This window comes from Schistocerca cancellata, chromosome 5 (assembly GCF_023864275.1).
Source record: "Schistocerca cancellata isolate TAMUIC-IGC-003103 chromosome 5, iqSchCanc2.1, whole genome shotgun sequence".
Classification (NCBI taxonomy): Eukaryota; Metazoa; Arthropoda; class Insecta; order Orthoptera; family Acrididae; genus Schistocerca; species Schistocerca cancellata.
Window position 1 is genome coordinate 709,619,959 of NC_064630.1, and position 24,946 is coordinate 709,644,904.

Here is a 24,946-nt window from a genome sequence, read left to right on the forward strand (position 1 = left end):
ATTAATATGAGTTGTTTGTTTGTGTAGCGAGCCGAGCATACAGGATTCATAGACAGAACACCTTCAAAATGGAGCATAGAACCAATTGGATGGAATGACTTCCATATTCTCCTGAACTTCACTGCATCGATAATGTACAGAGCATGCTACAACGAGCGGTTTGAAATTGTCCTGTCACAACAGAGGCCTTACACGGTGTCAAATAGGTCGCTGTAGAAGAGTAGGACTATGTCACCCAGGCTTATCTCGACAATTTAGTAACGAGTACACCTAATCGCATTCAAAAGCGTCTCCAGCCACAACTCGGGCCAATAGGTATATAAAGTAAGTGTCATGCAAGATGTTAGTGAGAGGAAACTGTAGTTCTTGCAGCGGAACCTTTGTAAGGTTATTTTTTCTGTTCTTGGTTGTGTTTATCAAGTGGAGAGGCGTTTATATTCTTTATATTTGTTTTCTTATGACTGTATCCAATAGGAAAAAAAAGTTTTATTTCCTACGAGGTGTAAGTGAAAAGTAATGAGACTAACCATTTACCTATCAATTTTTTTCAAACAACAATAATATCCTCTTCAAAGTAGTTCACTTCGGCAGCTATACTCCAGTCTCGGTAGCAGCGCCGGAATGCTTCAACTGCTCAAGCCTTTAAAATGTCGTTCGCATTCTTTTGAATGTTCTCCAGAGCCCAAAATTGACATCCTTTTAAGACATTTTTCAATTTAGGGAAGAGAAAAAAGTTGCGAGAACTGAGATCAGGTGAGAAGGGGTTTATGGGGGGGGGGGGGGGGGGGGCAGGGCTGTGGAAGAACAGGAATGCATTTTAAGATAAAAAATTCCGTGATGTAAGTAACCGTGTGACATGGGACATTGTCTTGATGCAGCATCCCCCTGTCTGCAATGTCCGGTCTCACTCGATTCACCTTTTTCCTGTGCCTTCCAAGGACAGCTTTGTAAAATACTTCTTTGCCGGTTTGTCATGGAGGAAGAAATTCTTTATGCAGGATACCCGTACTGTTAAAAAATCGCCGGCCGACGTGGCCGTGCGGTTATAGGCGCTGCAGTCTGGAACCGCGAGACCACTACGGTCGCAGGTTCGAATCCTGCCTCGGGCATGGATGTGTGTGATGTCCTTAGGTTAGTTAGGTTTAACTAGTTCTAAGTTCTAGGGGACTAATGACCTCAGAAGTTGAGTCCCATAGTGCTCAGAGCCATTTGAACCATTTTTTTGTTAAAAAATCAAACCAGTTTTGTTTTTTAATTTCAAGTCTTCCTGGGTGATGTCCACCTTGATCGTGTTTTCGGACAGTCAAGAATTATTTGCGGCGCCGAAAAACTTCTCCCATTGATGAGAAATGTTCTCCAAAGGCCTGTTTGAACTTCTGGAAGGTCGCACTCGGAAATTTCACACGTTTAACACGAAACATGATGGAAAACGGTGCTCTAAATTCCGCTGTCCCATTTTCACACAACAAATACACAACTTCACCGCTGGCGCTCTCAAAAATCACGTGAAGGGTTTATGGAGCTGATCTTCTGGAAGGAGGGAACACAACAGTCTGCACAAACCGAACAATACAGCGTTGCCAGGTCGCTCGCAGTGTTGCCAGTCTCATTACTTTTCTCACACACCTCGTATTATGTGCATTACTGACAAGAAATCAATGTGCAACGTTTATTTTGACCACTTTCTATCGAATATTATAAAAAAATTCTTACGTTTGCTTTGCAGGACTTACGGTCAAATAAGGCACAAGGGATAGATAACATTCCATCAGAATTTCTAAAATCATTGGGGGAAGTGGCAACAAAACGACCGCGTTGGTGTGTAGAATATATGAGTCGCGATATACCATCTGACTTTCAGAAAAGCATCATCCACACAATTCCGAAGACGGCAAGAGCTGACAAGTGCGAGAATTATCGCACAATCAGCTTAACAGCTCATGCATCGAAGCTGCTTACAAGAATAATATACAGAAGAATGGAAAAGAAAATTGAGAATGCGCTAGGTGACGACCAGTTTGGCTTTAGGAAAAGTAAAGGGACGAGAGAGGCAATTCTGACGTTACGGCTAATAATGGAAGCAAGGCTAAAGAAAAATCAAGAAACTTTCATAGGATTTGTCGACCTGGAAAAAGCGTTCGACAATATAAAATGGTGCAAGCTGTTCGAGATTCTGAAAAAAGTAGGGGTAAGCTATACAGAGAGACGGGTCATATACAATATGTACAACAACCAAGAGGGAGTAATAAGAGTGGACGATCAAGAACGAAGTGCTCGTATTAAGAAGGGTGTAGGACAAGGCTGTACCCTTTTGCCCCTACTCTTCAATCTGTACATCGAGGAAGCAATGATGGAAATAAAAGAAACGTTCAGGACTGGAATTAAAATACAAGGTGAAAGGATATCAATGATACGATTCGCTGATGACATTGCTATCCTGAGTGAAAGTGAAGAAGAATTAAATGATCTGCTGAACGGAATGAACAGTCTAATGAGTACACAGTATGGTTTGAGAGTAAATCGGAGAAAGACGAAGGTAATGAGAAGTAGTAGAAATGAGAACAGCGAGACACTTAACATCAGGATTGATGGTCACGAAGTCAATGGAGTTAAGGAATTCTGCTACCTAGGCAGTAAAATAACCAATGACGGACGGAGCAAGGAGGACATCAAAAGCAGACTCGCTATGGCAAAGAAAGGCATTCCTGGCCAAGAGAAGTCTACTAATATCAAATACCGGCCTTAATTTGAGGAACAAATTTCGGGGATGTACGGCTGGAGTACAGCATTGTATGGTAGTGAAACATGGACTGTGGGAAAACCGGAACAGAAGAGAATCGAAGCATTTGAGATGTGGTGCTATAGACGAATGTTGGAAATTAGGTGGACTGATAAGGTAAAGAATGAGGGGGTTCTACGCAGAATCGGAGAGGAAAGGAATATGTGGAAAACACTGATAAGGAGAAGGGACAGGATGATAGGACATCTGCTAAGACATGAGGGAATGACTTCCATGGTACTAGAGGGAGCTGTAGAGGGCAAAAGCTATTGAGGAAGACAGATATTGGAATAAGTCAAGCAAATAATTGAGGACGTAGGTTGCAAGTGCTACTCTGAGATTAAGAGGTTAGCACAGGAAAGGAATTGGTGGCGGGCCGCATCAAACCAGTAAGTAGACTGATGACCAAAAAAAAAAAAAAAAACGTGTCCACCAGTACCCTATCTTACCCTGAATAACAAGCGCCTGACGCTCCGTGGCTCCACATGTACCCGTGTAACGGCGCTCACTTGTGTCTAACGAGGCGTGCGTGTCGCATGTGTGGTGCAGGGCGCGCCGGTGGTGCAGAACATGTCGGCGGGCGTGATCCTCAGCACGGACAGCCTGGTGCTGCAGGGCGTGACGCGGCACCACGCCGGCAGCTACACCTGCGTCGCCGCCAACGAGCGCGGCGAGACCGCCAGCCGCCCCGTCTTCCTCAGGGTGCGATGTGAGTACCGCTCCAACTTGCTCCTCCTTATCGTTACGTGGGTCAGTCATGACGTAACGTCTAGTATTTTGTTATTTTTATCGTAAAAGAAAAGTAAATCCCTCATACATATAATTTATTTATTTATTTATTTACTTATTCGTGTCAGAAGCATTTACGATGTATAAAATAATGTACAATATTTACATATCGTGTGTATATATACAGGGTGAGTCACCTAACGTTACCTCTGGATATATTTCGTAAACCACATCAAATACTGACGCACCGATTCCACAGACCGAACGTGAGGAGTCGGGGTAGTGTAATTGTTTAATACAAACCATATAAAAATGCACGGAAGTATGTTTTTAACATAAAAACCTACGTTTTTTAAATGGAACCCCGTTAGTTTTGTTAGCACATCTGAACATCTAAACAAATACGTAATCAGTGCCGTTTGTTGCATTGTAAAATGTTAATTACATCCGGAGATATTGTAACCTAAAGTTGACGCTTGAGCACCACTCCACCGCTGTTCGATCGTGTGTGTCGGAGATCTCTGCAACATACGTCGCGTTTCTACAGAATGATCTGTCAACGTTGCTCGAAAATGTCCCACAGGAAACGCGTCCACGTATGTGGTATCAGCATGATGGTGCACCTGCACATTCCGCAATTAAAACTAGGCTGACCCTTGACAGGATGTTCGACGGGCGTTTCATAGGACGTGGAGCACGCATAAATTGGCCAGCCCGTTCTCCTGATCTTACACCTCTGGACTTCTTTCTGTGGGGTACGTTAAAGGAGACTGTGTACCGTGATGAGCCTACAACCCCAGAGGATATGAAACAACGTATTGTGGCAGCCCGCGGTACGACATTCATTACGCCAGAGATTGCAATTGTGTGCAGCAAATGATGGTCACCACATTGAACATCTATTGGCCTGACATGTCGGGACACACTCTATTCCACTCCGTAATTGAAAACGGAAACCACGTGTGTACGTGTACCTCACCCCTCATGGTAATGTACATGTGCGTCAGTGAAAAGGACCAATAAAAAGGTGTTAGCATGTGGACGTAATGTGCTGTTCCAGTCTCTTCTGTACCTAAGGTCCATCACCGTTCCCTTTGGATCCCTCCGTAATTCGGTGGTCTCCGATACACACGATCGAGCAGCGGAGGAGTGGTACTAAAGCGTCAACTTTAGGTTACAATATCTACAGATGTAATTAAGATTTTACAATGCAACAAACGGCACTGATTACGTATTTGTTTATATGTTCAGATGTGCTAACAAAACCAACGGGATTCCATTTAAAAAACGTAGGTTTGTGTTAAAAAACTTACTTCCGTGCATTTTTGTTTGGTTTGTATTAAACAATTACACTAGCCCCTCTCCTCACGTTCGGTCTCTGGAATCGGTGCGTCAGTATTTGATGTGGTTTACGAAATATATCCAGCGGTAACGTTAGGTGACTCACCCTGTATATTTACAATACAATAATTTACACTTTTGCCGCGAAGAAGTTAGTGACCTCTATTGCATTTGGCGTTTGCATGTAGCAGGTCTTCTGTTGTGCATGTTGCTGGACGTTGGGTACACTGGAGCAGCTGGAAGATCGTCGGCGTTGCTCCTCAAGGAAACCCTATTTAGTCAGGTCGCTCTTACACTTCGTGACACCCGAGCGTTGTCTGTTGAGGGATCTCCATGTACTCCAATTCTCTGTGTAGCCAGGTGGTAGTCTTTCGCTTGGTGTAATCCATCCCACAGTACTGGTAAGCCTTGCACGCCATAGTTAGATTCGGCATTGCTGCGGAAGGTCTTTCTGGACTCTAGTCGTGGGTTCACTGATTGATACCCATTAGCGGGTGAGCTTCAGCAGTTTCTGATTTTTTTCTTCTCACTTTTTGCAGCTACCTCCCGGGGGATGTCCGGGGGTGCAATTCCCTAGAGGCTGTACAGTTTTTCCAGAGGAGTAGGCTTCAGGCAGCCGGTGATGGTACGACAAGTATCATTAACAGTAACATCTACTGTTTTGGCATGACAAGAGCTGAACCACACTGCGCTTACGTATTCTCCGGCAGAGTAACACAGTGCAAGGGAAGAGGTTCTCACAGTGTTGGCGTGTGCTCCCTACGTTGTGTCTGTTAGCTTTCTGATGATTTTTTCCTGGCTGCCACTTTTTGCTTGGTATTTAGGCAGTGCATTTTATATATTCATGCACAGTCAAGGGTGACCCCTATGTATTTGGGATGTTTCTTCGCAGGTGATTTTGAGGCCTCTAGCTGCCTGCCGATTTTTACGATGGAAGCCGCAAGTCTGTGTTTTTCTAGGATTTGGTCTCAACTGGTTTTCCCTGTAGTAAGCTGACAGTTCTCTCAGTGCTTCGGACAAATTATCTTCAACAGTTTCAAAGCAGCGGGCATGGGCGGTGATTGCACAATAATCTGCATAGATGAAGCTCTGTGTTTCTTCAGGTGGTGGTTGATCATTTATGTAGATGTTAAACAAAGCTGGAACAAGCACACTTCCCTGGGGAAATCTGTTTTCAGTGATCTCCATCTCCTTCTCTTGCCCTGGAAATCAACAAAAAATCTTCTATTTTCAAGGATATCCCTTATGAAAAAGGTTAGCTGGTAGTCTCTAGTGGCACTGTACAGCTTTATAAGAAGTATTCTATGATTAACCGTATCATAAACTGCTGTTAGATCCATAAATACAGCTCCTGATTCCTGCACGTGGTGCCCCTGCAAAGACATCTGAAACCGGTACTGAACTGAGCATCAGCATTCCAGAATCACTTATGAGTTCAAACTTATACGTATAATGACGGCTACAACATTCACGACGGGGTAGCTGCACGGTCTAGGGCGCCTTACCACGGTTCGCGCGGCTCCCCTCGTCGGAGGTTCGAGTCCTCCCTGGGCATGTGTGTGTGTGTGTTGTCCTTAGCGTAAGTTAGTTTAAGTTAGATTAAGTAGTGTGTAAGCCTAGGGACCGTGACCTCAGCAGTTTGGTCCCATAGGAACTTACCACAAATTTCCAAATTTCCAAACAATATTCGCGATGTATTTATCATTTATCAGCGTAATCACTACCTTTCTCCACAGTGTGTTTCTTCTTTGAAACAAGACCATAAATACGTGTATGGTAAAAATCATGGATCTGCTTCCTAGCCCACTGACAAGCGGAATTTTTAGAGGTGTCTGCATTTTCGACGGCCTTGTTGCTGTGGTAACACCGGTTCCCGTCAGATCAACGAAGTTACGCACTATCGTGCTTGGCTAACATTTGGAGGGGTCACAGCTCGGGCTTGCCGAGAGCTGTTGGCAGGTGGGGTGGACTCAGCCTGTGTGTGGCCAACAGAGGAGCAACTTGACGGAAAAGTAGTGGCGTGAGAAGTAGTGATATCGGTCACGAAAACTGACAACGGGTGGGAGAGTGGTTTGCTGACCACATGCCGCTCTGTATCTGCATCTGGTGACGATTAAGGGCTGAGGATCACACGGAGGCTGGTCAGTACTACTCGTCCTTGAAAGGACTTGAAGGCTTGTTTTGACGGTGTTTGTTTGTTTGTATCTAGAGACCTTCGAAGACTGTACGATCAGGCACTAAGGCGGGTGAGGCAAGTATTCCCAGCCAATATTTTTGCAATATAACTAGTGTCGAAGTGAATCATGTGAGGTCTTGCATTGTCGTGGTGTAAAAGAACATCTACAGTTTTAATTGATCGCCTTACTCGCTGTAGACGTGCCTTAAACTTCATGAGTGTCTTCACGTATTGGACAGAGTTCCTGTTCTAACAATCAACCAGAACAACTCCATTTGTATGTTGTCTTAAGTCACAGCAGTCTCCGGCCGGCAGCTCCGCTTTGCGTCAGCCAATCCTCTTTGTCCCTCGGCTTCTCCATAGCGACGAACCCGTCTCCTAACGATTGTGACGCCTACCGCGGCGTTTCCACACTCCCTTCAATCATAGAACGCTGTGGTGTACATGCATTAATTTTGTAAACCTATACAGTGAGCTATACATAGGATTTGTCGACCCGAAAAAAGTATTCGATAATGTCAAAGAAATTATGAGAAAAATATGGGTATGCTATAGCGAGAGACGGGTAATATACAATATGTACAAGCGCCAAGAGGGAATAATAACAGTGGACTACCAAGCGTGAAGCGCTCGGATTAAGAAGGGTGTAAGACAGGGATATAATATTTCGCCCCTACCGTTCAAACTGTACATCGAAGAAGCAGTTATGTAAATCAAAGAAAGGTTCATGAGTGGAATTGAAATTCAAGATAAAAGGATATTAGTGATATGATTCACTGAAGACATTGATATACTGAGTGAAAGGGGGGAGAATTACATTATCTTTTGAATTAAATAAACAGTCTAATGAGTACACAATATAGACTGAGAGTAAATCGAAGAAAAACGAAAGTAATGAGAAGTAGCAGAAATGGGAACATCGAGAAACTTCATAGTCACGAAGTGGATGAAGTTAGGGTAATCTACCTAGGCAACAAAACAATCAATGATGGAAGGCGGAAGGAGGACATCAAAAGCAGACTAACACTGGCAAAAAGGATATTCCTGTCCAATAGAAGTCTACTGGTGTCAAACGTAGGCCGTAACTTGGAAAAGAACTTTCGGAGCACAGCATTGTATGGTAGTGAAACAATGACTGTGCGAAAAATGGCTCTGAGCACTATGGGACTCAACTTCTGAGGTCATTAGTCCCCTAGAACTTAGAACTAGTTAAATCTAACTAACCTAAGGACATCACGCACATCCATGCCCGAGGCAGGATTCGAACGTGCGACCGTAGCGGTCTCGCGGTTCCAGACTGCAGCGCCTAGAACCGCACGGCCACTTCGGCCGGCCTGTGCGAAAACCGGAGCAAAAGAGAATCGAAGCGTTTGAGAAGTGGTGCTATAGACGAATGTTGAAAACTAGATGGACTGCTAAGATAAGGAATGAGGAGATTCTGCGCCGAACGGGAAAGGAAAGGAGTATGTGAAAATCACTGACCAGGAGAAGGGACAGCATGATACGACGTCTGAAGACATCAGGAAATGACTTACAGAGGGTAAAATCTGTAGAGTAAGATGGAGATTGCAATACATCCAGCATATAATTGAGGGCTTAGGTTGCAAATGCTACTCTGAGATGGCACAGGAGAGGAATTCGTGACGATCCGCTTCAAACCAGTCAGAAGACGGATGACTAGAAAAAAAAAAAGGAATACAATATTGACGTTTCTTTATGTGGAACACTGTTACTGATGCATTCTGTAGAATAAAGTTACGGATGTGCGCCAAAATCAGGATGACTACATTAGAATCATAAAGAAGGACAAATAGAAAAACAAATAAAAGGCTTTATGAAACTTCCTATCAGATTAAAACTGTGTGCCGGACCGAGACTCGAACTCGATCCCGAGTTCGAGTCTCGGTCCGACACACAGTTTTAATCTGCCAGGAAGTTTCATATCAGCGCACACTCCGCTGTAGAGTGAAAATTTCATTCTAGCAGGCTTTACTTTCTGACTGACTCTCGTATATACAATGTGAATGGTTCATTCAATAGACGACAATTCAGAGGGTGATCAGGAACTTTAAGCTCACCATCTGCTTTATCTGGGAGGAGAGGAGGTCTGACTTTTGCACCTCTGTCTGACAGCGCAATACTTTCACCTTCATTGTGTTAATAGTTCACCATGAAGTGTAGTATGAAATCACTATCAGAGGCTGGATTTTCTCTTGGGAGGCTGTCCAGATTATAGAGGTTTCATTTTATTTTTGCTCCATTTTCATGTTCTGTTCCTGATGCGAACCTGCGTTCCCCCGATGAATATATTCCTGGATCGGAGTCGCTGTATGGTTCGTATCTCTCTCTCTCTCTCTCTCTCTCATACTCTACGAAAGTCGTCGTATTCACATCACAATGTTACAAAATGTCCACCGCTCGCAGAAAAGAAGTGGCGCAAACTGGTAGCTAAATTTCCCATCCCATCTTGTAGTGTCTCAGTGGAAATGGATTTACTTGCCACACAGATCGATGGTTCAAGTTCGTCCAGCATGCTAAAATAGTTCCTGTAGCAAAGTCTTTCAATGTTCTCCATAAAAAAAGTGTTCACAAGGAGTCTGGGTGAATATGGAGACCAGTCTACACCAACGCTACGAAACTTGGGATATTGCAATGGAATGACGCTATTCCCAATGTTCTCCTCGAGAATGCGGACCACCTGTTTGGAGCAATATGAGAAGCCGCCATCTTACACGTACAGCTTTTCAGTTGGTCCACCCATCAGTTCTTGCTGTGTGTCGATGATTTCAGTGTAATGGAACGTAATGGTTACTGCTCATCTATTCCTGCATGAAGAAATGGCTGACATTGCCTAAGCTGCATACCGCACCCCCAACTATTACATTGGGAGAATGCAGTGGTTTCGTTTCTCACAAATAGGGATATCCGGAACCCCAAAACCTCCTGCTTCATACACTAACGATTCCAGTCACCAGTGCCCCTTACGTAGACAACAACGAATTCTTCATTATTAATGCTTGTGAGATTCTGGTTTCCGTAGTCACTGCGATTGCGAATATGATATGGTGACTTCCGATTTTGAATAGAAACATATGTATACTGTTTCTCAATACTGTGCACCTGCTCGAACGCTTAAGACCTTTCTCTGTCGCAATTCTACCGCTGGTGAAGCCCGGAATTAATTGCGCCATTTTCAGGAATAACATGAGGCCAATATACCGTACAGGACTAGTCACACTGCTTAAAGTTTAGAATTTGGAGATTAGCTTGCGAATGGTTTTTGCTCGGGTTCTTTGGAACATTGTAACGTTTTAGACTTGCTGCTGCAGTAGTGTGTTCTAACCCATGACATGCTAGAACGAGAAACATACGTTGTTCAACTGGGTACTTCATTTCAACCATATCCTTTTGTAGTGTGTGGGTGTCTTTGACAGGTGTTTGTGTGGCAGGGTGAGTCACAAGCCCCTAGACGACAGTAGAAACGATTATTTACTTCCCAATAGTTTATAATAATAAAAGGGTGGGCATTGTATGGTGATCATCGAACATGCAGACCTCAGTCCATGATGTGTAGGGGAGATGCAGCTGGCAGTCACTACGTCTGGCTCACTATAGCACTGAGGCGATATGGCACACTGTGCCTTCCCTGCCTACAGGTGGTGCTGGTTCAGCTGAAGGGTGATATGCCTCGGGCGGTTTTAGCCATAGACAATGCTGGTTGGTGGATAGTCCTGGACTAAGCCGACAAAGGCATCTGGGTTAGTGAGGTCTGGCTGTGGTGGTCGCCCAGTGTATTGGTAGGTGGATGGGCTGCTATCCTATACGTGGCTCATCTGTGTAGCTGATGGACCCGCAGGCTGGTGGTCCCATTAGAAAGAGTGCTGAGCAGTGGTGGCCACACAGCATTACAGTGGGCGCTGTGGACGATGATTCGACGACTCACTGACTCACCATCCAAGTCTCCGGCGTCCGACAATACTCATACGTGACAGTGCAGGTTAGTCATTGAGTGGCCGCCACAAAAATTAGGTACGCCACGTGCCGAAGAGTATCTTGTTATGCTAACTCGATGGTCTCCGATCAGGTAGACAGGCCATGGCACTTAGGTGGGTGACGTGGAATAGTGCTCCACCAGTGTATTACGCCATGTGTCTCTCTTCTGGCAGTGAGCACTTGACTTTGGCTCATGTCGTTAGTCTAACGACATGAGCATGCTAAGTTCCTTTCACATGTAGTGAAATTTATCGCTGTCTCCTTTGGAGTATTATTTACATTCTCTATGCATTGTGATTTTAGAACTATTTGTTGGCAAGTTTTGTAACTACTACTTCGAAGCCTTTGTATAAGATTCTTACGGCTTTCACAATAATCAAACTGTTTGTTTCATCCATTTGTTGATCACACTGTATTTGAGGAGATCTCGGAGAGTTTATTATTATTATTCTCGCGTCAGAAACATATATAAAACAAATGTTATACAATTGTTGAGATAGGTTATATAATCTTTGACCAAACTTTTGCCACTTACAACGCATTTTCCGTTGCCTGGTGAAGGTCATCCTCTGTGCAAGTGGCTGGACGCAGTCGACACCGACGCATACGTCGAACAACCTGTTCTTTCCAATAGACACATTGGGTTTTATTTCCTTCAATGTATCCAATTTCGGCAGTTTAACCTATGCCTATTCAAGGACTTCCAGATTGACTAGGGAGATACTGGAAATATTTTTCATCCAGGAGGGTGAGATGTCTCAGCCCTCCACAGTTGCAGCCTGGCTTCTTCATCAGTGGTTGTTAGTTTCTCCGATGTTCTGAGGAAATCTTTCGTTGATCTTAATCGTTGTGGGTACTGTTGTTGCCCGTGCATGGAATGCTTTTTTTTTCCTGCTCCAGTTTCGTTCTTTCCCTGTTTGCTGCTGTCACTCTTCGAACAGGAGATGGTGCAGTTTCTGCAAGGTGGTAGGAGCATTCGACTGGAGTTGACTTCAAGCAGCGTGTTATATTTCGGCATGTTCGTTTAGGGCAATCCACCCATCTGGCATACGTTGACTTATACCAAACAGGACAGGCATACGCTGCAGTGGAGTAGTATAATGCCATTGCAGTTCGGATGGTTTCAGCTTGACTGCCGCATTGAGATCTGGCCAGTTTTCTCAGCAGGTATTTCCTGGAGGAGGCATTTGATTTGAAATTCGTGTAGTGTTTTTTGAACGTCAGAGATCCGTCAAGTGATATTCCTAGGTAGTTTGGATTGTCACAGAGTTCCGATTTAATCTCTGACCATTCTACCTTTAACTTGTGGGTGGCTTCCCTGTCTCTCAGATGGCAGATTCACACTTGTGATTTTGATGGTTTTTGTTTAAGCTGATTTACTCTGTAGTATTTTCACAGATCATTAAGGGCACTCTTTAGGGTGATCTCTATTGGATCGAAGTTTGTTCTTTGGGTAGCTAGAGAGAGATCACCAGCATATAAGAAACTCCTGCAGTGGGGGACTATGGCTTGGTCGTTAATATACAGGGTTATTACAAATGATTGAAGCGATTTTACAGCTCTACAATAACTTTATTGTTTGAGATATTTTCACAATGCTCTGCACACACATACAAAAACTCAAAAAGTTATTTTAGGCATTCTCAAATGTTCGATATGTGCCCCTTTAGTGATTCGGCAGACATCAAGCCGATAATCAAGTTCCTCCCACACTCGGCGCAGCATGTCCCCATCAATGAGTTCGAAAGCATCGTTGATGCGAGCTCGCAGTTCTGGCACGTTTCTTGGTAGAGGAGGTTTAAACAATGAATCTTTCACATAACCCCATGGAAAGAAATCGCATGGGGTTAAGTCGGGAGAGCGTGGAGGCCATGACATGAATTGCTGATCATGATCTCCACCACGACCGATCCATCGGTTTTCCAATCTCCTGTTTAAGAAATGCCGAACATCATGATGGAAGCGCGGTGGAGCACCATCCTGTTGAAAGATGAAGTCGGCGCTGTCGGTCTCCAGGTGTGGCATGAGCCAATTTTCCGCGGACTACGCGTGAAACTTGCCCGCTCGCGTTCAACCGTTTCTTCGCTCACTGCAGGCCGACCCGTTGATTTCCCCTTACAGAGGCATCCAGAAGCTTTAAACTGCGCTTCCATCGCCGAATGGAGTTAGCAGTTGGTGGATCTTTGTTGAACTTTGTCCTGAAGTGTCGTTGCACTGTTATGACTGACTGATGTGAGTGCATTTCAAGCACAACATATGCTTTCTCGGCTCCTGTCGCCATTTTGTCTCACTGCGCTCTCGAGCGCTCTGACGGCAGAAACCTGAAGTGCGGCTTCAGCCGAACAAAACTTTATGAGTTTTTCTACGTATCTGTAGTGTGTCGTGACAATATGCCAATGAATGGAGCTACAGTGAATTTATGAAATCGCTTCAATCATTTGTAATAGTTCTGTATACACTATGTGATCAAAGGTATCCGGACACCCCCAAAAGTATACGTTCTTCATATTAGATCCATTGTTCTGCCAGATGCTCCATATCAGAAACCACAGTAGTCATTAAACATGGTGAGAGAGCAGATTGGAGGGCTCCGCGGAACTCACAGACTTCGGAAATGCAGGTGATTGGGTGTCGCTTCTGTCATACGTCTGTACGCGAGATTTCCACACTCGTAAACATCCATAGGTTACTGTTTCCGATGTGATAGTGCAGTGTAAAAGTGAAAGGAACCGTGCAGCACAAAATGGTACAAGCCGACCTCGTCTGTTGACTGACAGAGACCGCCGACAATTGAAAAGGGTTGTGGGGACTTGAACCACTTGTTGTTTTGCGTAGCATGTCACAACACGGGCCTAAATTGACGTTTTAAGCACTTCCTTGCTTCCCACTGTTGAAGATCGATTCACGGATGGCGACTGCATCTTTCAACACAATGGAGCACCTGTACATAATGCACGGCCCATGGCGGAGTGGTTACACGACAGCAACATCCCTGTCAGGGACTGGCCCGCACGAAGTCCTGACCTGAATCCTAGACAATACCGTTGGGACGTTTTGGAACACCTACTTTGTGCCAGGTCTCACCGACCGACGTCGATACCTCTCCTCAGTGCACCACTCCGTGAAGCATGGGCTGCCATTTCCCGAGAAACCTTCCAGCACCTGATTGAACGTTTGCTTGCCAGATTGGAAGTTGTCATCAATGCTAAGTATGGGCCAATAACATATTGAATTCCAGCATTACCGATGGAGAGCGCCACGAACTTGTAAGTAATTTTCAGCCGTGTGTCCGGATACATTTGTTCACATAGTGTATATTGAACCGAACTGGAGCCTACACACTTCCCATTTTTCTGTTAGCTCCATCAGCTATTCTGTCCTTAGAGTTCAACGAAGAACCTTCGGTTCTGCAGAAGATTGACGATGAGCCTGGTGAGGCTGAAATCTTTGGTTAGATTGTACACTTTGTCCAAAAGTAACTGGTAATTGGCGGTGTCGTACGCTGCTGTCACGTTGACGAATACCACTCCTGTCACCCTACGGGCTTCAAACCATCTTCCATGCGGAATCGAGGTCGCTGAGGTATATGCAAGGTATCAATAATGAAATGGGCTTTCACGGTTTGTTAATACCACCCAAGGGTGAATGACGGAAGGTGTGGACCAAAGGGATTTGAGGCACTTCATTCACTGTTTATTTTTTTACAACACACTTCTTTATTAATAACATTGATAATACTTTTCAAAGGAAACAACACAACAGGCCTTGTAAATCGCCTAACTGCGTAAATGAACTACTAAAAATAATATGTTTAGGAACACAATAAACTTCAACTCACAAATAGCATTCAGTTGTTTAATAATTAATTAAATGTCTGTTCAAAGCAATTTCCCCACATAATCAACACAACCTGAAAACAGAATTCAATACACATCCTTGCTATTAAATGTCTGCATAAGTTAATGACCATACATAGTAACCTCTGAACAACAATTCAATTGACTTAAAAAAAAACACAACCACCTAAACATGTTTACAGAATTATGGGAAAGAAATGCATATACGTCTTCTGTTTAGCAAATGAAACACTTTCGACCTGAGCCACCTACAACATAAGTCGTTCTCATTACTCACATAGAGCCACTCCGAGGTACTGGAAGCAAAACAAAAGTCTTCCACGTGTACACCAAAGGCACGGTTTCCCAGACTGCAAGCCGTAAGAAACCAGTCAACACGCTCCCGCCTCCAAGTACAGGAAGGCGTCGGGCTAGTAAACAACGCCCGCTACGGTGGGCGGGCGCGACTACGTAACTGCTTGCCACAGTGGGTCGGTTCCTCCCGCAGCCTCTGCGAAGACCGGTGGCGAAATTAATGAAATTAGCACCACCTGTGACACAAAGGGCAAACAACTCACCAACGTAATAAGGACATAAATTATTTGCATAGACAATGGGTCCAAAACAGGTGTCTATCCACTACTTCCAGTACCTCACAGGACACCACTTAAGACAGTGAATTCTGAGTCATATAAACATACCGCGCAATCTGCGCAAAACCACATAAACTTCCCTGCATGAGCGCACTACGTTTAAAGTAAGGAGTATTAACGTAACACAACAAACAACTTCTAAATCTCCGGGTGACTGGCCTAGGACTCGTGAAATGGATCTACCAACACATCATCATGGCCAATAAACCGTCTCCGCTCTCCACTTGAGAGGCACAAATAGGATATGTCCTGCAACACAGTGATTAAAATATCTAAAACAGTGTTCGTTACAAGATAAGCACTCAATGTCACAGGGAAACATTGATCAGAAGCAGACATCGGTTCGTTACAATAAACGCACAAATTACGTGGCTGAAAAACACAACCAAGTCAATGGCACACAATAAGGTCAGTAATAGTAAGGCCCTTTATCATTTTCCCATTGAGGTGGGCGTAAAACAATAACACTTAAGCAGAGAAGTATGAATGCATTTGAGCAATTCAGTGACTGACAGCAACTAAGTTTTTAAATGCAGAACACAAGTCCTCACAGGATAAACGCGGCCTTACGCAGTGCACTCCTAACAGTAAGGTCAAGCGTCCAAAGCACACTGCTCAATAAATACACCACAACGGCAAGCACACTCAAAAGGGAACCTCCCCATCGCACCCCCCTCAGATTTAGTTATAAGTTGGCACAGTGGATAGGCCTTGAAAAACTGAACACAGATCAATCGAGAAAACAGGATGAAGTTGTGTGGAACTATTAAAAAAATTAGTAAAGTATACAAACTGAGTAGTCCATGCGAAGTTAGGCAACATCAAGGACACTGGGAGCCTAAGAGCGCCGTGGTCCCGTGGTCAGCGAAAGTGGCTACGGAACGAGAGGTCCTAGGTTCAAGTCTTCCCTCGAGTGAAAAGTTTAATTTTTTATTTTCAGTTTATGTGACAAACTCTTACGTTTTCCTCACTTTTTGGGAGTGATTATCACATCCACAAGAAAACCTAAATCGGGCAAGGTAGAAGAATCTTTTTACCCATTCGCCAAGTGTACAAGTTAGGTGGGTCGACAACATATTCCTGTCATGTGACGCACATGCCGTCACCAGTGTCGTATAGAATATATCAGACGTGTTTTCCCGTGGAGAAATCGGTTGACCTATGATCTTGCGATGAAATGTTTTCGGTTCCCATTGGAGAGGCACGTCCTTTCATCTACTAATCGCACGGTTTTGCGATGCGGTCGCAAAACACAGACACTAAACTTACTGCAGTGAACAGAGACGTCAGTGAACGAACGGACAGATCATAACTTTGGGAAAATAAAGAAAGTAAAACTTTCAGTCGAGGGAAGACTTGAACGAAGGACCTCTCGTTCTGCAGCTACTCACGCTAACCACGGGACCACGGCGTTACTGAGCTCGCATCCTCCTTGATGTTGCCTGTCTTGTGCATGGACTACACAGTTTGTATATTTTACTAATTTTTTTCACTGTTCCACACAACTTCTTCCTATTTTCTCGATTGATATGTGTTCACTTTTTCAAGGGCTATCCACTGTGCCAACTTACACCTAAATCTGAGGGGGGTACGATGGGGAGGTTCCCTTGTCAGTAATCGCCAGAACGATGGACACTGAGAACAAAATGCTGCTTATATCCAAACCAACTGAGCTTGCAATGGCATCACATCAGTCACAGAGCCATAGAGACGAGAATGTAGTCACTAGAAGCAAACGGTAAATCTAGTATAAACTTTCCTCTTGCCACCACACACTGCGTCGGCAGACACGGCTTCACGCTCCGCGCACTACTGCCTATCTCACCGTTTCTGCTCGCCCTCCAAAATCCAACTACTCGACTGTCACAGGTGGTTCACCGACTTCCCCCACGAGGGGGCGCCACTTCTCTCTTTCCTCCGCGATACAGCGATAATATTATACGCGGTACGTTCGATAGCTCAAACCCGAGCCGCCACGGCTCAAATACGAGGGCAGTTCAATAAGTAATGCAATACATTTTTTTTTAACAGGGTTGTTTTATTCAGCATTGAAATACACCAGGTTATTCCCCAATCTTTTAGCTACACAACTCTATTTTTCAACGTAATCTCCATTCAATACTACGGCCTTACGCCACCTTGAAATGAGGGCCTGTATGCCTGCACGGTACCATTCCACTGGTCGATGTCGGAGCCAACGTCGTACTGCTTCAATAACTTCTTCATCATCCGCGTAGTGCCTCCCACGGATTGCGTCCTTCATTGGGCCAAACATATGGAAATCCGACGGTGCGAGATCGGGGCTGTAGGGTGCATGAGGAAGAACAGTCCACTGAAGTTTTGTGAGCTCCTCTCGGGTGCGAAGACTTGTGTGAGGTCTTGCGTTGTCATGAAGAAGGAGAAGTTCGTTCAGATTTTTGTGCCTACCAACACGCTGAAGTCGTTTCTTCAATTTCTGAAGAGTAGCACAATACATTTGAGAGTTGATCGTTTGACCATGGGGAAGGACATCGAACAGAATAACCCCTTCAGCGTCCCAGAAGACTGTAACCATGACTTTACCGGCTGAGGGTATGGCTTTAAACTTTTTCTTGGTAGGGGAGTGGGTGTGGCGCCACTCCATTGATTGCCGTTTTGTTTCAGGTTCGAAGTGATGAACCCATGTTTCATCGCCTGTAACAATCTTTGACAAGAAATTGTCACCCTCAGCCACATGACGAGCAAGCAATTCCGCACAGATGGTTCTCCTTTGCTCTTTATGGTGTTCGGTTAGACAACGAGGGACCCAGCGGGAACAAACCTTTGAATATCCTAACCGGTGAACAATTGTGACAGCACTACCAACAGAGATGTCAAGTTGAGCACTGAGTTGTTTGATGGTGATCCGTCGATCATCTCGAACGAGTGTGTTCGCACGCTCCGCCATTGCAGAAGTCACAGCTGTGCACGGCCGGCCCGCACGCGGGAGATCAGACAGTCTTGCTTGACCTTGCGGCGATGTTGACACACGCTTTGCCCAACGACTCACCGTACTTTTGTCCACTGCCAGATCACCGTAGACATTCTGCAAGCACCTATGAATATCTGAGATGCCCTGGTTTTCCGCCAAAAGAAACTCGATCACTGCCCGTTGTTTGCAACGCACATCCGTTACAGACGCCATTTTAACAGCTCCGTACAGCGCTGCCACCTGTCGGAAGTCAGTGAAACTATACGAGACGAAGCGCGAATGTTTGAAAATATTCCACAAGAAATTTCCGGTTTTTTCAACCAAAATTGGCCGACAAAAAAAATGTGTTGCATTACTTATTGAACTGCCCTCGTAACATTTGACAGACGGTTTAAAATAATTCTCTCTAGCAGTTTGCAAAAGTGACACAGTAGTGCGATTGGTGTATAATTCTTAAGACTGTTCCCTTCTTTACGTCGGAGAGATGGTGGCTCACTTTGTGTTTGTGTTGGCAGTCGCGCCGGTGTGCGCGCACGAGGAGCCTCTGCTGGTGGGCGCGTCCCTGGGCGAGGCGGTGCGCGTGCGCTGCCGCGTGGCGGCCGACCCGGCCGACGACGTCTCCTTCGAGTGGCAGTTCAACAACAGCGGCGAGAGCTTCGGCGTGCCGCCCGCGCGCCTCGGCAACGCCAGCGGGCCCGCCGCGGGGGAACTCAGCTACGCGCCAGCCTCCGACCGCGACTACGGCACGCTCGCGTGCTGGGCGCGCAACGCCGTAGGCCGCCAGGCCGAGCCCTGCGTCTTCCAGGTGCTGCCCGCCGGTGAGTGGACCCTCCACACCACTCTCAGTTACCGCCTTCGTGCCATAGTTCTTCAAGCCATACACTTGCCTGAATAACTCGGAGGAATGCGGTCGGGTAAAACCTGTTCATTTTCAGTGCATCAAATGGTTCAAATGGCTCTGAGCACTATGGTTCAAATGGTTCAAATGGCTCTGAGCACTATGGGACTTAACATCTATGGTCATCAGTCCCCTAGAACTTAGAACTACTTAAACCTAACTAACCTAAGGACATCACACAACACGAGGCAGAGAAAATCCCTGACCCCGCCGGGAATCGAACCCGGGAACCCGGGCGTGGGAAGCGAGAACGCTACCGCGCGACCACGAGCTGCGGGCGAGCACTATGGGACTCATCATCGGAGGTCATCAGTCCCCTAGACTTAGAACTACTTAAACCTAAGGACATCACACACATCCATGCCCCTGGCAAGATTCAAACCTACGACCGTAGCAGCAGCGTGGTTAAAGACTGGAGCGCCTAGAGCCGCTCGGCCACAATGGCCGGCATCAGTGCATCAAATGCGGTATTATCTTAGAAGCTAGATTAAGGAAAGGCAAACCTACGTTTCTAGTATTTGTAGACTTAGAGAAAGCTTTTGACAATGTTGACTGGAATACTCTCTTTCAAATTCTGAAGCTGGCAGCGGTAAAATACATGGAGCGAAAGGCTATTTACAAACTGTACAGAAACCATATGGCAATGATAACAGTCGAGGGGCATGAAAGGGAAGCAGTGGTTGAGAATGGAGTGTGACAGGGTTGTAGTCTATCCCTGATCTTATTCAATCTGTATATTGAGCAAGCAGTAAAGGAAACAAAAGAAAAATTCGTAGTAGGTATTAAAATCAATGGAGAAGAAATAAAAACTTTGAGGTTCGCCGATGACATTGTAATTCTGTCAGAGTCGGCAAAGGACTTAGAAGAGCAGCTGAACGGAATGGACAGTGTCTTGAAAGGAGGATATAAGATGAACATCAAAAAAAGCAAAACGAGGATAATTGAATGTAGTCGAATTAAGTCGGATGATACTGAAGGAATTAGATTAGGAAATGAGACACTTAAGAGTAGTAAAGGAGTTTTGCTATTTGGGGAGCAAAATAACGGATGATGGTAGAAGTAGAGAGGATATAAAATGTAGACTGGCAATGGCAAGGAAAGCGTTTCTGAAGAAGAGAAATTTGTTAACATCGAGTATAGATTTAAGTGTCTGGAAGTCGTTTCTTAAAGTATTTGTATCGAGTGTAGCCATGTATGGAAGTGAAACATGGACGATAACTAGTTTGGACAAGAAGAGAATAGAAGCTTTCGAAATGTGGTGCTACAGAAGAATGCTGAAGATTAGATGGGTAGATCATATAACTAATGAGGTGGAATTGAACAGGATTGGGGAGAAGAGAAGTCTGTGGCACAACTTGACTAGAAGAAGGGATCGATTCGTAGGACATGTTGTAAGGCATCAAGGGATCACGAATTTGCTACTGGAGGGCAGCGTGGGGGGTAAAAATCGTAGAGGGAGACCAAGAGATGAATACACTAAACAGATACAGAAGCATGTAGGTTGCAGTAGGTACTGGGAGATGAAGAAGCTTGCACAGGATATAGTAGCATGGAGAACTGCATCAAACCAGTCTGAGGACTGAAGACCACAACAACAACAACTCCGTCAAAACCTATTTGTCCGTTCCTTTACCCTTATTTCAGGGAGGGCGAGAAGCGGTACATTGCCACTCTTCGAACGAGCGTAGAAACCATAGAAAATATAGATGTCTACATTGATATCTCAAAATATTTTGGCGGCCTCGTTAATAGCGGTCTAACCCACCAGCGAATCGCAAAATCTGAGATTCTGCGTGGCGTGGTTTTGAGAAGTTCTTGCTAGGTTTTCGGATGGATTGTAGCACCACATACACTAAGCGTTGCCATGGTTTTGACACTCTGAGTACTCCATCAAGCAATCTCTGAAACGGTGAAGGCGTATTTTTTAATCTGAGTGGTATTCTTCGGAATCGGTAGTCGACACAGGGTGCCGAAAATGCTGTTTTGTTTCGATCATATGGTGCAACATCCATCCAGTGACAACTACTCTTCAAATCCATTATTGAAAAATATTTGCATAGCGCTCAGTGATCCAAGGTTTCTGCAATATTTGGCAAATGCTGGGTCCATTACGATTCTTGCATTTAGGTGTCTGTTATCACAACGAAATCTACGTTTTCATGTTCCATCCATTGTTTTCTTTGCACAATGACTATTCCTGCCTGGCGGGACAATTACTTTCTTCAATTATTCTATCTTGCATCTGTTCATCCATAAATCCCTCCGAAATTGGCTGCCAGCATCTAGGTATTCCGTATGGTTTGTGGTAGACTGGCGATATATTTCCCATTTGTATTCAGTGCACTCGTCAAACAATTCCTGTAAATTATGGTTCGGTGGTTTGTTGACACTACTCCGGCGCTCATAGAGCCCTTGATGTGTTCCATGTGGTTCAGATCAAGAGCATTTGGTGGCCATGTCACCTATTAGAGTTCAATATCATGCACACGATCATGGCTTTGTGACAAAGACAATTTGCAATACGCACCATGTCTGTGTGAAATAGTTTATTACCAGGCAGACACACCTTTCAGACCCAAATTGAACTATTATGTGCAAACGGGTTAACTAAGAAAACCCTAATGGAGGATCCTAAAGCGGACAGTTGCAAAATATTAAAAAATGAGGGATAAATCGAAGGTGTGAACAGAAAAAACTTTAGATGAACTCATTAATTTATTCAGTTAAAACTCAAACACGAAAATCATCAGGTTGACTCACACTCTTGAATTAACATTACAAAACTGCAGTGTATACTTTACAGTAAGGAAACTGCTTGTTCTAATAGTGATTTCCAATGTTTTGGGACGTGCCCGTATAGACACAAACGACATTTTAGAATGACATGTGAGTTTCTGGTTGAACAAATACAGTCAATGTCTACCTGTCAGACTGAGAAACACATGCAGCTACCAATTTACTGGTGGACGTGGGACAGATAACTGCAATGACATTACTAAATTCCTACCAACGATTGTCTTAAGATGCTAGTACTCCTAATAATGCTCATCAAGAGATGTGGAGAGAGTTGTCATCGCAACAGCCTCCCTGAAGTACAGGGCGATGGTAGTGCTACCATCAGCACGAACCCTGGACTCCCAGACTACATCCTGCAGCGATCGATTATGAGGTGCCGTTTAGGGCCATGACCCGAGTTGAACTATTCCGATCTTCATATCACGCTGTCACTCCATCGTACAGCCTGATCTTCCTTCCCGCCAAATAAGACATGACAACCATTCGTGGTTTAAGAAGACTCAGTCTAACAATGACGTAACGGCATCTTCCGCAAAAATCCCACCAAGAAAAACCGCCGCGTAGAAACTCTAATAACTATATGATTCACCCCTCTTTTCTAAAATAACTTCTCCCTGCGATATGTCCTCCTAACGTGACAAGCATTTTTACCAGTGGCGTATTTTGTCACCCAGCAGCTAACCTCTAATGAAGTAAAAAAGTGCGCTCGAGCTAGTCTCTTATTTTGCAGCATCCCACGTTTCTTTTGGGAAGCAGATTTTCATCTACGGAATGCGCTATCTGAACACGACAGAGTGCTGGCTTCCCAGTGATAAAATATTTCAACTTACCACTGCTGGGCCACTAGGACGGAGGCGTGTCGTAAATGAACAGTAGGACCAGCCTACTGGGGACTCACCCGTGAACTTTCACTCTGACAACACCTCACGCTACCTGCCCTGTCTTTCTCGAATGCTAGATTTGACTTTCCTGAAAACAGTGCAAAAGCATGAGATACGTATCCTCTCCAAAAAGAAATACGACTGATAAACATAAGAAGATTGCATCACCTACCAAATGGTGCATAGAAGTATGACAAAAGTTGGTCGCTCGCTAGAATTTGATGTCCTGTGATCGACAGACCCACAGCTTGTGGAGACTACTGCATGGAAAGGGGAACATTAATTTGTGCTGGAAATGGAAATCCATAATCTAGGAGGCGAAATGTTTGAAGCAAAAATTGACAGAATACCGTGTAGTGGGAACGAATAAATTTGTTGTGTCCTCAGGGAAGACAGTGGCTCAATGGCAGCTGAAGTACTTTGGACCTCGGGTTTGGTTAGCAGGAAATTTTGTAGCATCTCGAACGACGTCACGGTATGTGTATTGAGTAGATTGGTATCAAGAAATTTACATGTTAGAAGGGCTGGCAGGGAGTCCTGAGTGTCACGGATGACGTCACGGTATGTTTACGGTGCAAATGAGCACAAAAAAATTATCTGCAAAAAATAATAGGGGCACAGTTGGACTCTCAACTGAACATCTGACAGGGTATAATATGAGTTAAATATTCGGGGAGTCTGATATGCGTAAGAAGTGAGAAAAGCTTGTTGTCGAGTCACCTTGAAATGTGGAGGCCACGAAGTGTTGCTCCAAACTTGTGATGAAGGCTGGGCGTGTCTCCGTCTCCTCAGTCAAATCCCGGGTAGGCGTAGACAGCGTCGTCTTCACCTGGGGTCTGTTTGAATAGACAAAAGTTTTCAGAAGAATCTCTTGTTATTTCCATAATTGCTGGATGTCTTGTTTCCGCTTTGCCGTACTGGAACAAGAAAGCGTGCTTCGTATACTAAGAAATTTTGCAGTGAAAGGGCAAGAAAGCTTTGAAAACTTATATTAAATAACTACACCGGGAATGTTCATAACACTAGGGTCCTTCAACGTCGTCGCCATTTTTAACGGGACGGAGCTCAAAATCCCTGTTTTTGTAGTGACCTACGTGCAAGCACAAGCTTGCAGTAAGAGATCCCCAGTTACTATAAATAGTAAAAAAGGTTTCGGAACATAACGAATGATAAACACCCTCAAGTAAATGTCTCTAGAAACGCGATTCCTAGAGAGTCTGAGGATATCCAAGATGAAAATATCCTAAGTCCCGCCCGATGGATTATAACTACTCGTATTTCCTCACGAACCACCAGTAATTAAGAATGGGAGGACTGTCAAACGCTTGATTATGTTGCCAGTTTATATGATTGACGAGTCCGGTAGAACTTAAGCCTGAGACAACAATTACTTGACGCATTCTGGTTGCTAACACCCCTATACTGCGAACGCACACAAGCACGTGTGACACACACACACACACACACACACACACACACACACATACATACACACACATAATCACAACGTTCACCTGAAGAAATCAGTTTCAGGAGCACAGTGTCCAACTGCCCAAGGTTGGTGGAACGTGAAGGATCCAGCTGTGACTGCTCATAACAGGTCTGCTGCGGTGAATCTCCATGGTTGCAGTAGCTGTTTGGAACTCTGGATTGTTAGGATATGGCAAAGCCTAGGTTTTTGATTTGAGCAGTAGCTGGATCCTGTATTGGGTCCAGTTGGCTCAGCGAACGGAACTGACTCGCAAGCCGACACTGCATCGGTGAGCTGTCCTTGCTGTTATGCAGTGCTAGCATTAGTATGTTGTTACTGTGGGGAAGAAAGAAACGAAACTTACCTATATGAATCGGTCTGGGCTGATGGGTTGATGATATTTAATGTCTGCTGCGAGAATAAAAATTAATTTCAAGCGGGTC

At 44.7% G+C, this 24,946-nt stretch overlaps 1 protein-coding gene across 1 annotated transcript in view; it reads left to right on the forward strand.

Annotated features, from left to right (window-relative positions):
- The window catches only part of LOC126188774 (hemicentin-2-like), an 862,561-nt gene that overhangs the window by 697,932 nt on the left and 139,683 nt on the right, over window positions 1–24,946 (forward strand). The window contains exons 9-10 of the mRNA XM_049930385.1: window positions 3,329–3,488; window positions 18,973–19,275. Coding sequence (XP_049786342.1) covers window positions 3,329–3,488; window positions 18,973–19,275 — 463 coding nt within the window. The remainder of the gene's footprint in view (window positions 1–3,328; window positions 3,489–18,972; window positions 19,276–24,946) is intronic.